This window comes from Sinocyclocheilus anshuiensis, unplaced genomic scaffold (genome assembly GCF_001515605.1).
Source record: "Sinocyclocheilus anshuiensis isolate Anshui unplaced genomic scaffold, SAMN03320099.WGS_v1.1 scaffold267, whole genome shotgun sequence".
NCBI classification, from domain to species: Eukaryota; Metazoa; Chordata; class Actinopteri; order Cypriniformes; family Cyprinidae; genus Sinocyclocheilus; species Sinocyclocheilus anshuiensis.
Genome location: NW_015552637.1, coordinates 2,547,305 through 2,559,062, shown reverse-complemented (window position 1 = coordinate 2,559,062; position 11,758 = coordinate 2,547,305). Strand labels below are relative to the sequence as shown.

Below are 11,758 nucleotides of genomic sequence, written 5' to 3'. Positions count from 1 at the left end.
CAGCAGACTGAAGGACAGCTTCATCCATCAGGCTGTCAGGAAGCTGAACTCCCTCCCGACCTTGCCCCATGCACCACTGAACTCTGAACCCCCTCCCCCCCAGCTCCCACATCCCCAGGTCCTTCCACTCCCCCCCCTCCCACTAACACACTGGGTATGTGCTGTACATGTGGAAGAATTGACAATAAAGCAGACTTGACTTGACTGTTTGTATGTTGTATTTGATCTCTTCCTTTTCCTGTCCATAATGGACTTAAAAAAGAACTTCCTCTCACATGCAGTACAGGACAGAGTAATAAAGCCCTTCTCTTTATAGGTCACAGGGCAGTTTACGTGGGCGTACACGTACCTTTAGGAAGACAAAGCAGACGTAGACATCGCCACCGTGGTCACAAGCACCATCGGAAAAGGAAGGACAGAGGGTCCGAGCGAGAGGATGGGAGAGAATCGCCAGCGTACGGTAAGAATAACAGTCTAAAATGTCTCAACGCAACTCATTTTCATAAATAAATGGTAATAATTTCTTGTTTTGCTTTGAGTATCTTGACTCATTGGCTGTGTTTTTTTTACTCATGTCTGCAGACACTCCCTCACAGAGGGTCCAGTTTATCCTCGGCACTGAGGATGATGATGAGGAGCATATTCCTCATGACCTCTTCACGGAGCTCGATGAGCTGTCCTTCCGCAGTGGACAGGCTTACGAGTGGAAAGAGATGGCTAGGTAAGAACAACACTGTGTGTAGTGGTTGTTTTTGTGTGTGTATATACTGTATATCACAAATGATTAATTAGCTGACAAAGATGGAGTGAACATCAACACTGAGTTAAATAAATATTGAATGAAGTTATTTAATACGTCATGGAATGTTGCAATAAAAAAAATAAATAAATAAAAGTACAATAAAATGTAAGTATGAATAAATAAGGTGTGAAAAACACTTTCATTAGGCTTATTTGTATTGATTTTAAATATTTATGTATTCAGTTATTTTGTGATAACAGTGATGTGATTTATGTTGCCTGTTTTATGATTTTTTTTCAAGGTGTATTTCATTTAACATTACATGATTTTTCACATTTTAAGGCATATTTCAAGTCAAGTCCTTTTTCATATAACATAAAAAGATGCTGTATTTCACGTCTTATTGATTTGTTCTTAAATTTTATTGTACTTTTATTTATTAACATTCCATGGTGTGTTTAATAATTAAATTTTTATATTTATTTATTTAATTAATTTAGTGTGTCAAATTGCTCCAGAATAAAGGGCCATTTTGACTGATTAACCGAGTTTAGTATTTTTCAGTTATGAGTATGAATATGGGGAAAAACACATTTAATGTCATGTAAAATGCATTTAATTTCAGACATTTTGTTTATCTTATTTGCTAACATTTTAAATGTATTTTTATGTCCTATTATATATTTTATATGTCCTATTATATCAACCAGTGGCCACCTTGTTCTCTAGATATAGACTTCAGCTTTGGTCCTAAAAAAATATTGGTATACATGGTCCCCAAAAAGTATTTGGACACATTGTAAAATGTCTGAATATCATTGCATTTGATGATAAAATATCAAACCATGTGGCATCTGCTAACAACATAATGTTAGACATTTTATAAGATATTTTTGTAGCCATTTTCACAATGACTTTAAATCAGCTGGTCTGAATGAATTTTATGTGTGATGTTTCCTTGTGTGATTTCCTCTCAAGGTATAGTTCTTCATATACACTATGGAAAACCTGAATGTTTGACCACCAGGAAGTGTCAGAATACTTGTTTTAATACTTGGTTAACTTCAAATCCTATTTGGTGCAGGTGGTTGAAGTTTGAGGAGGATGTAGAGGATGGAGGAGAGCGCTGGAGTAAGCCCTACGTCGCCACGCTTTCCCTGCACAGCCTGTTTGAGTTACGGAGCTGCATTCTCAATGGCACAGTCATGCTGGACATGAGAGCAAACACCATTGAGGAGATAGCAGGTAACGTTTGGCCGATAGATAAACCCTTATATCTCAGTACAAACAAAATGAATGTCTGAAAAATGAATGTCTCTCCCTGTTCCCAGACATGGTATTAGACAACATGGTGGCGTCTGAGCAGCTGGACGAGAGTTTGAGGGAGAAGGTGCGGGACGCCGTGCTGAAGAGACATCACCACCAGAATGAGAAGAAACTCAGCAATCGCATCCCGCTCGTACGCTCCTTCGCCGACATAGGCAAGAAACATTCAGACCCGCACTTGCTTGAGAGGAATGGTGAGAGCTTTTGCTGTGCTCGACTTTTTCTTTCTAATATTTACTCAAAAGAACCTAACACTTTTGAACAAGATTCTATTAAAACCACCACTTATTGATCCTATTTCCCACTCAAAAACAAGAAATGAAGGAAGTAGGGGTGCACAGGTTCCTCGAGTCTGTGGCGAGCAGTTATTATTAGACATCCGACAGGAAGTATATGTGACTAGATGCGCCATTTCTTTCAGCGTATTTGACAAGTGCATGGCACGTTTCATTGACTGATTTCAGGCCATTGCGGTGTGCTGTGTTGGTTGCATTTCCTGTCTTTACTCGCACCACAACGTCCTTAAAGGGTTAGTTCACCCACAAATGAAAATTAGGCTGTGTTTTACTCACCCCCGATGCATCCTAGGTGTATATGACTTTCTTCTTTCAGACGAATCCAGTCGGAGTTATATAAAAAATTGTCTTTGCTCTTTCAAGCTCTATCGTTGCACTCAGCGGGTGTTGCATTGCTTCTGTCCAAAAGACGTGAAATAAAAAGCACCTTTCCATAAAAAAAAGTGTCTCACACGGCTCTAGGGGGTGAACAAAGGCCTCCTGTAGCGAATCGATGCATTTTTGTAAGAAAAATATCCAAAAAATATCCATATTAAAAACGTAATAATCACTTGAATCTAGCTTGCGCTTACTGTTGTAAAATGGAAGCAGTTCCGGGGTAATTACGTATGAGGTCAGCTTTGCACATGCGCCGCTCAGAAGTGACGCACGCGGAGAGATCAAAACAAAACACTAATTAGAAGTACAAAGCGAGGATTTGTAAAGAAGAATGTCAGAGGATTTCAATATAAGCCAAGAGGAGACTTGTTTTCCTTTGCTAAAGTAAGGAAACTTTGCTGCTTTTGATCCTGTAAACAAACGTTGGTTTTCACGAGAATCACCAGCGCATGCGCAACTCTGAACTCATACGTCATGCTCCCGGAACTGCTTCTGTATACAACTGCTGGCGCAAGCTAGATTAAAGTGATTATTACGTTTTGAATATGGATATTTTTCAAAGACAATTTTTAATATAACTCCGACTGGATTCGTCTGAAAGAAGAAAGTCATATACTCCTAGGATGCCTCGGGGGTGAGTAAAACGCAGCCTAATTTTCATTTTTGGGTGAACTAACCCTTTAAGGAAGAGCTGAAGTCATGGTGTTGTCATTGCGTGCCTAAGGCCTGTTTCACATGGCACGCATGGGAAATTTTTTAACCGATTAATCTACATTGATTGAAACTCAGATCCCAAAATCTAGCTTGAATCACCTAGATTCAGACAGATTTACAGAATGGAAAATGCTGCATGTTCAGGTCACTGCATGTTAAACTTTCTTCAAACCAAGCAAACAGTTTTATGTGTTTTTCTCCATTTGTTATTTTACTTCATAGGAAAACTTATATATAGCAAAAGATTGTGTTGATAAACCATTTTTAAAGCAATTTCAACTAGTGGTCGACCGATATTGTTTTTTTGACAGCCGATGCCGATATCTTGGAAAGCAGGGTGGCTGATGACTGATATAAAGTAAAATATAAAATAATTTTAGTTATTTTATTTAATATTTAAGAAATTTGAAATCATTTGAAAATGGATTAAAAAAATAAATGTGTAAAATAAACATGCTTATACTTTAAATGACAAAGTATTTTTCACAAATATTTAATAAAAATATAATTAAAAAGGAAGTAAACACTGTAACCAGCAGGGCACTCAGTATTCTGGGAAGTTTGTGTGCATTGGGAATCATATTTTTTCAAATAAAGCCAATGTAACACTCATTTTACATACAGCACACAGTGAAAATGACATGAATATGACATTGGGCAAAAGCATGAAGCGCAGCATAATTTGAAATCACGAGTTTAAAGTTTGTCGATCACGTGTCTCCAGTGAAGCTGAACTCTCCTCCTGTCTGTATTCAATTCACACGGACCGACTGTCACGCAGAGAACATGCGATCATGCGGGATACAAATGCACACTTCATAAGATCTCACAGCTGGATTTGACTAAGTTTGCAAGGTTTTTGAAATCAGATGTTCATTAGTCATTCAAAGATTTGTTTAAATTATATAAATGCGTATTTGCTTTATGCTTACGGCAAACAAGAAAGTATTATAATGTTTGCCTTTCTATTACTAACAATATAAAAGCCATCGTTATAATATTTTTTTTGTATACATTTTAATTCCTTTGTTTAACAGTCCTATCTGATTATTAGACAGACTTCTGTCCGTGGAGAGAACTGTTAACGACGACAGCGAACAAGAGGGAGAATGTGAGCACTGTGTGTTCAGGCGCTGACGTTCTCAGCACCGTCAAAATAAAAGTCCGGCGCCACGAACGCATCGGCCAAACAGAAAAACTTATCGGCCTTGGCGATATATCAGTCGACCACTAATTTCAACAAATGTTTTCTGCTTGATTCAGAGTTTGTTGAGTTGCAAAAATAGGCCCCATTCAGAAACATCTGTGAAACAGGCCTAACCCTGAGATGATTGAAGGTTCTGTGATGGTTTACAACAAAAAACAAGCTAGCAAAGTTAATTAAAATGTTAACGATCAGTGTGTGATGGTCATGTCTTTGGGTGTTGAATCATGTGACTGATTTGCACTGTCCGTTCTTTGCCACCATCTCACCTCCTCACTTCATTCTAACACTCCCAGCTCTCATCACAACATATTTGCTTTTTATTTTAATCATCAATGTTATTTTATTCCATCTGCAGTCTGTTTACTTTCTTTTCCTCTCTTCGTACTTTTCCCTCATCCTTTCCTGACCTCCTGCTCTGGTCCCATCAGGGGAGGGTCTCTCAGCCTCCCGTCTGTCCCTCCTTAGACGTACCTCCTCCACCTCCAGTCCCCCCAGATCACGCCGTCCCTCCAGAGAGTCCCGCAGTTCCCGTTCCTCCATCTTTCTTAACCAGCTTCTGCCGAGCGCCAACTCATCCCCTTCCGCCTCCCCCAATGCCTCCCCTTTCGCCACCCCTCAAAACACGCCCCCCACCGTCCACCGCGCTTCATCATCTCTCCGCTCCCCAGGACCCTCTCAGCAGGGACCCGAGCTGCTGGTGGCACGGGGATTGAGAGAGGACATTCCAGAGGTTGTGGTGTTCCCACCCGAGGAGGAGGAGGAACCGCACTCACTGTTTTCCGACCCTCAGGAAGAGCAGGTGGCACATGACCCGGGCAGGCTGGCACAGCTCTTGCCCCCACCGCAGTCAGGCAAATATCCAGCCCATCAGCATGATGTGTCACCTGCATGAAACATTTGCTCGGCCTCTCACTATGTTTGTCATGAGTCTTTGAACCCAGAAAAAGTCACCAATTACATTAGTTTTCAAAAAATTATATATTTTTAAAGAAATTAATACTTGTATTCAACAAGGTTGCATTAAATTGATCAAATGTGACATTAAAGACTTTTTGAATTTTACAAAAAAATTGTACTTCAAAAAATTGCTGTTCTTTTGAACTTTCTATTCATCAAAAAATCCTGAAAATATCACTGTTTCAACAAAAAAATCATACAGCACAACTGTTTTAACACTGATGATAATAAGAAATGTTTATTGAGAAACAAATCCGCATATTAAAATGATTTCTGAAGGATCTTCAAATTACATTGAAGATGGGAGTAATTTAAATTATAATAATATTTCACAGTATTACTGTTTTTACTGCATTTTTAATCAAATAAATGCAGCCTTGGTGAACATGAGAGACTTCTTTCAAAAGCTTTACAAAATCTTTCCGACCCCAAACTATTTTTGTTTACATTTCCTTATAATGGTTTTAAAATAGGATAATGTAACAACAAATATTTGGAACAAAAAATATGATTTTGCAATATTTTATATATTTCATATGTAAACCTGAGATCTCTCACCAACAACTTGCTAAGCTAAGACTTCAGTAGGATAGTGTAAGTGTATGTTTATGCATTAAAATTTAACCATAAAATATTTATTTAAAATTATTTTCATTAATTACAAAAACAAACCTTTAGTTATACATGAAAAGGATTTTAATAAATAGAAAAATAACACATCTTAAACAATCTTATTATGTAACGCGTGCTACTTTCAATGCAATACCTCCAACATTGTTGGTCACATTCTCTCCTTTCTCTTTCACACCCTGCCCTCTGTCACCCTGAACAGTATTTGAATGTCTTTTTGTCTCACTGTGTCCCCACTTGTTTTCCTTGAGTTTCACCATGACCAATCCATCAGAAGTTTTCACGAGAGCTTCCATGAGATCTTGGCTGTTGATAAGAGACATTTCAACTTGGCACTGTTTTATCATTTTATCCTTCTCTGAGAATACATACAGAACATCCAGAAACATACATAGCACCTGTAATGTTCAGATATTAGTGTGCGGCTTTTTTAGACTTGACATGTAAGCATTCTGTTGCCATAATCAATGCTGTTATGTACAGTGACCTCAAAGTATTTGAATTAGCATCTCTAGCATAAAATTTTGGAACCACTGTATCACTTGCATACAATTCTGTATCAAACAAACTTATGGGAACTTCACTTTGATTTAGAATTTTACTGTCTGGGTCTGTTAAACATCTTCTAAACTCAATGAGATCACAGGTTGCTACTCTAGCTATTGGAGCACATGCACACCAGAAATCAGGTCAATAAAATGAATCACCACAAATTAACCACACTACGAAGGGTGGTAGTACCTCACAGGTGCTAATAAATGATGTCATGCTAAGGATCAGAAAGCTTCCCGTGACGCTTTAGGTCATTGGCCTCTTGGAATACACTTAACTCCACAGGTGAAAACTGAGCCCGTTGAAATGGGAGTGGGTGATGTCATAGGGGTTGCTCCATGTTGTACTTTGCTGCATTCGTGTTGGCAGAGCGTGCAGCTTGTGTGCTTGCAAACCTGACCAGGCTCTAGCGACTGACATTAAACAATTGCAGTGGCTGATTTGTCTGTTCCGTGAGTTTACAGGGAAGACCATAGAAGGAGGGTCTTTTTGCTCCCTTTATTTTTAAGTTTGCTTGACGTCAAGCGGCAGGCTCAGATAGCAGGAGAGCTTGTTTCCACGAAATGTCATCCCAGGCCTACACAGTTTTACAGTGCCTCTTTAAGGATATCGGGAGATGGTTTTTGATCGCTGTGCTGTGTGAAGCAAAAATCCTCACGCAGAAGCCAGGAACAGTTTGTTGTGCAATGGGAATTCTCAAATTCTCTGGGAATATCACTTTCTAAATATTTAAAATTCAACCTTACAGCAAAACATTTATGAATGTACACACTGTAGTGTGATGTTATCCAGAAAGCATGTGACCTACTCTGCATGTCCACACTCCAGACCACACAATGAGTGTGCAGTTAACCTTCCCTGTATATCAAAGCTTTGAATCATAATTATACATCTAACCACTGTCTTCCTCCACAACTTTCCTCATTTCTCATCCTAACAGGTCTTCTTGCGTCCCCCCAGTCGGCCCCGGGGGGCCTGGAGAACAGTAAGCTCAGTGAAAGCCGTATGAACGGCGCTGGTGGCAGCAGGGAAAACAGCACTGTAGACTTTAGCAAGGTGAGCTCCCTCTACATCATGTCCTGTTGTAAATATTGTTGATGGTTATCACTTAAAGGAATAGATCCACAAAAATGACTTTTGTGTCATTTTCTCATTAATTTCTCTTTCTTGGCATTGAAACGTAGTAAAGATCAGGCATCTTTAGTGAGCAGTGATGCTGTTTTTTCATACAAATAAAGTTAACATTGACCAGGAACTGTCAAGCTACAAAAAAGAAGAAAAACACTGTTAAAGATTTTATATTACACAATATAAAAATGATCCATATGATTATAATGATTCCCAAATAATCAAGGGACCCTACATTGTTGAGCACATGTAGATGAGGTTCATCTACCATTTGTCATTTAGCTCTTATAAAAGAAAACTGGCCATCACGCATGTAGCATTTCTGTATTCCAGTGCTTCATAGTAGGCCAGTTTGTTAAATAATTGTGAGATAAGAATGTTTGCTTTACCTGTTTAAAACATTTATTTTAAATTAATTTTGTGCATGATTCTTGTAATTTTAAGCACTTTTTTATATATACTGTATATATTTAGATTTTTATAAATAGAGGGAGAGGGAGAGAGATTCTTTTCAGTTCCACAAGTTCGGCCCTAGGTTTTGTTTCTGTAATCAGTCTCAGAAAATGGTTTAAAATATAAATAATTAATTAAAAACTGCTTTGGAAGCATTGTTTTCACCACCAACTGTTTTGTAAACATGTCATAATGTAATTCAGGTTTTGCAAGCAGATTGTAAGTAAACGATAGAGTAAAAATTTAAATTGGAGATTATGACTGTTTTTGGTGCTAAACACTAACATTGTAAGTGGATCAAATGACCGGTTTAATTACTGGCGCGAGATTGTTCTGACCATAAAAGTCTCATGGCAAGATGGCAGATATATTCCAAACATTGAACACACTCTGTGTCTGTCTGGTTGGTATCAGGACAGCCAATCCCCTTTTCACTGTAGTTGCGGCTCTCTGGGAGGGGGCGGCAAAAGGCCTACTGTAAGTCTCTACACTGTTATAACTTATAACCTGTCTTCCAGTGTGTCGTCATTGAGTGTTTCATGAGGTTGTGTTTGTGACTTTGGTCTTCTGTGATGTCTTGAGTGCTTAACCATGTTTTGATTATTGTATTGTGTGTTGTGATTAAATGATGTTTGAAGTGTCTTGGGAGAAGGAACAATGTTCCTTTTTCGATGTTGCAGTACTTCACAATATTTCTAAATCTGTGTCCTTAATATGAGATCATCAGACAGTAGGGCTGTGCAATTAATTGCATGTGATTGTCATGCGCATCTCGTCAGTAAAGCCAGTTCCGTGATTGGTAGTAAATCGCCATCATCTGCTTTCAGATGGAGTGGCATTTACTACACAGAGCCGTAGTTCACTGACAAGCTAGGCAATATTGCGTTCATAATGGCATATCAGACAGTCTTTCTTTCTGCTGTATTCTAGTGAGATGCTATCACAGGTTAGTTTTTGTTGAAACAGTGAAGTATTGGTTTGAACAAATTCTCACAGTTTTATGTTTTTTTATTTTATGACCGCTTTGTTTTAAAATAAAACAGAAACTCTAGACAAATTTTTTTTCCTGTTTTCCAACAAATGTCTACCTGGTTCTGGATGAATTAAATCACTTGTAGAACATGGACAGTGTTCTTTACTTGGTTCAATTTGATAGTTTGTTTTGATACTGCAATTGATCCTGAACTTCAGATTAAGTCTTATTTTGTTAGGAGTTAAGTGACATCTTCCCACGAATCCTGATCCTGGTTAGAAAAATGTAACTCGCTAAGAGGAAAAACATTTCTCCAGACCAAACTGGTCTAGATTCTGCTGTCCTGTGGATTGTGAAATATCACTCCTCTCTCATGTGTCAGTGGTTTGGTGTGTTATGTGGTTGTGCAACTGTTGCTTTTTTTCATTGTCAATGATTTATCATAGAATTGTTTCCCATGATTTATATTTTTGTGTGTTTTATAGTTCATGTAAAGATCGTTGATCACCATATTAAACTGGCTTAACCTGAGTTTTGCCGAAATTGAGTTCCTGCAGTCTTGAAACCTGTTTTAATTAATGCATGATTACCATAAATAGAAAAAAAAAAACATCAAATGTCCTGCACAGATTTGCTAATAGACTAGTTTGATTTCCGGGTTTTGTAATACTGTGGAATGTGGTTTAACTTCAACTACATACTCCCGGTAAACCAATACACCATTCTTGAGGTTCATAAACATCTAAAGTGGCACTGCTTACCTGATATTCTACTTATCTGTGCACTTAAGGTGGACATGAATTTCATGAAGAAAATTCCTCCGGGCGCAGAGGCTTCAAATGTTTTGGTGGGAGAGGTTGATTTCCTTGAGTGTCCAATCATTGCCTTTATCCGTCTCTCACCTGCTGTTCTTCTCACTGGACTGACTGAAGTGCCTGTTCCAACAAGGTAGCACTCAGGCACCCCTAAAAAAGCATGTCTTGCTTTTACATAAATGCACATAAATGGCTTCAGTAGGTCTCTTATGGCTGGCATTGTATGTGAAGCCTTTTATGCAACTATTTCCTGAAGTTTTATTTCCTCAATCTTTTTTTAAAATTTTTTTTTTTACAGGTTTCTCTTCTTGCTGTTGGGGCCTTTCGGGAAAGGGGGCCAATACCATGAGATTGGCAGGTCGATAGCTACTTTAATGACAGATGAGGTGAGGCATCCACTTTGAATAAGGCTGTATTTACTAGTCTAGTGTGCCTATAGCTCAAACAGTAGAGCAAGTTCTTTTGAACTTTCATCAAAGAATCCTGAATCCTAAAAAATGGTCAGTTTACACAAAGATAAAAGTCAACATTGATAATAATAAGAAATGTTTGTTGAGCACCAAATCAGCAATTTAGAACAATTTCTGAAGGATCATGTGACACTGAAGACTGCGGTAATGATACTAAGAATTCAGCTTTGCATCAAAGGAATAAATATTTTAAAACATATTTTTAACATCTATCAAACATCTATTTTCAATTGTAAAAAATGTTCACAATATTACTGTTTTGACTATATTTTTTGATATAAATGCAGCATTAATGAGCAAAAGAGACTTCAGAAACATTAAAAAATTTCACCGACCCCAAACTTTTGAATGGTATTGTAAAGACGACATTGAAGGAAGCTCAGCTTGTCTTTACTCATAATCCTAATTTTAAGATTGCAGCAGTTCCATTTGCATAACTACATTTTCAGTTTCATGTCTTCTCTAACACCATGACAGATCTTTCATGATGTAGCATACAAAGCCAAAGACAGGAACGACCTTCTGTCTGGCATAGACGAGTTCTTGGACCAGGTGACAGTGCTGCCTCCTGGAGAATGGGACCCCACGATACGAATCGAGCCGCCAAAGAGCGTCCCGTCTCAGGTAATCATCGCCACAGAGATAGTGGTAACCAGAAGTTTGCTGGTTCAGTCTCTGCAAAAAGCCAGCCATGAGCCACTGGGTTAACAGGTTTTTTTTGTTGACATTTTTTATGTCTGCAGGAGAAGAGGAAGATGCCTTCCATGCCTAATGGTTCTGCTCCACCATCAGACATTATCAAAGAAGAGGAACACCACGCTGGACCTGAACTCCAGAGGACAGGACGGTCAGAGCTAGTCTAACCTCCACCATTTATTTGTTGCATACTTTTTTTTTTGCATACCTCAACCATATTATTGTTGAGTTGGTCTATAAAAGTAGGTAGAGATATGCAAAGCAGAGCATATATTAAAACCGAGAGATTCTATTATATCATGCCCTAAATATGGCTGATGGGATTATATACATGACATACTTAGACATGTTGTGCTCTTGCATTAAGCCATTACGTTGTCTGGACTTTAAGGACCTATATAAATATGTATCAAAGCTGAAC

The 11,758-nt window shown here is 38.3% G+C and overlaps 1 protein-coding gene across 4 annotated transcripts in view; it reads left to right on the top strand.

Annotated features, from left to right (window-relative positions):
* Positions 1–11,758, top strand: part of LOC107666816 (sodium bicarbonate cotransporter 3-like) — a 61,298-nt gene that overhangs the window by 36,193 nt on the left and 13,347 nt on the right. For 2 of the 4 annotated variants that reach the window (XM_016458276.1, XM_016458275.1), the window contains exons 3-11: positions 317–460; positions 583–721; positions 1,827–1,987; positions 2,074–2,262; positions 7,743–7,858; positions 10,147–10,304; positions 10,470–10,557; positions 11,119–11,265; positions 11,385–11,488. In XM_016458276.1, the coding sequence (XP_016313762.1) occupies positions 317–460; positions 583–721; positions 1,827–1,987; positions 2,074–2,262; positions 7,743–7,858; positions 10,147–10,304; positions 10,470–10,557; positions 11,119–11,265; positions 11,385–11,488 (1,246 nt within the window). Of the gene's footprint in view, positions 1–316; positions 461–582; positions 722–1,826; positions 1,988–2,073; positions 2,263–5,091; positions 5,515–7,742; positions 7,859–8,797; positions 8,861–10,146; positions 10,305–10,469; positions 10,558–11,118; positions 11,266–11,384; positions 11,489–11,758 lie in introns of all 4 variants that reach the window. The other 2 variants (XM_016458273.1, XM_016458274.1) reach the window with 2 other exon arrangements.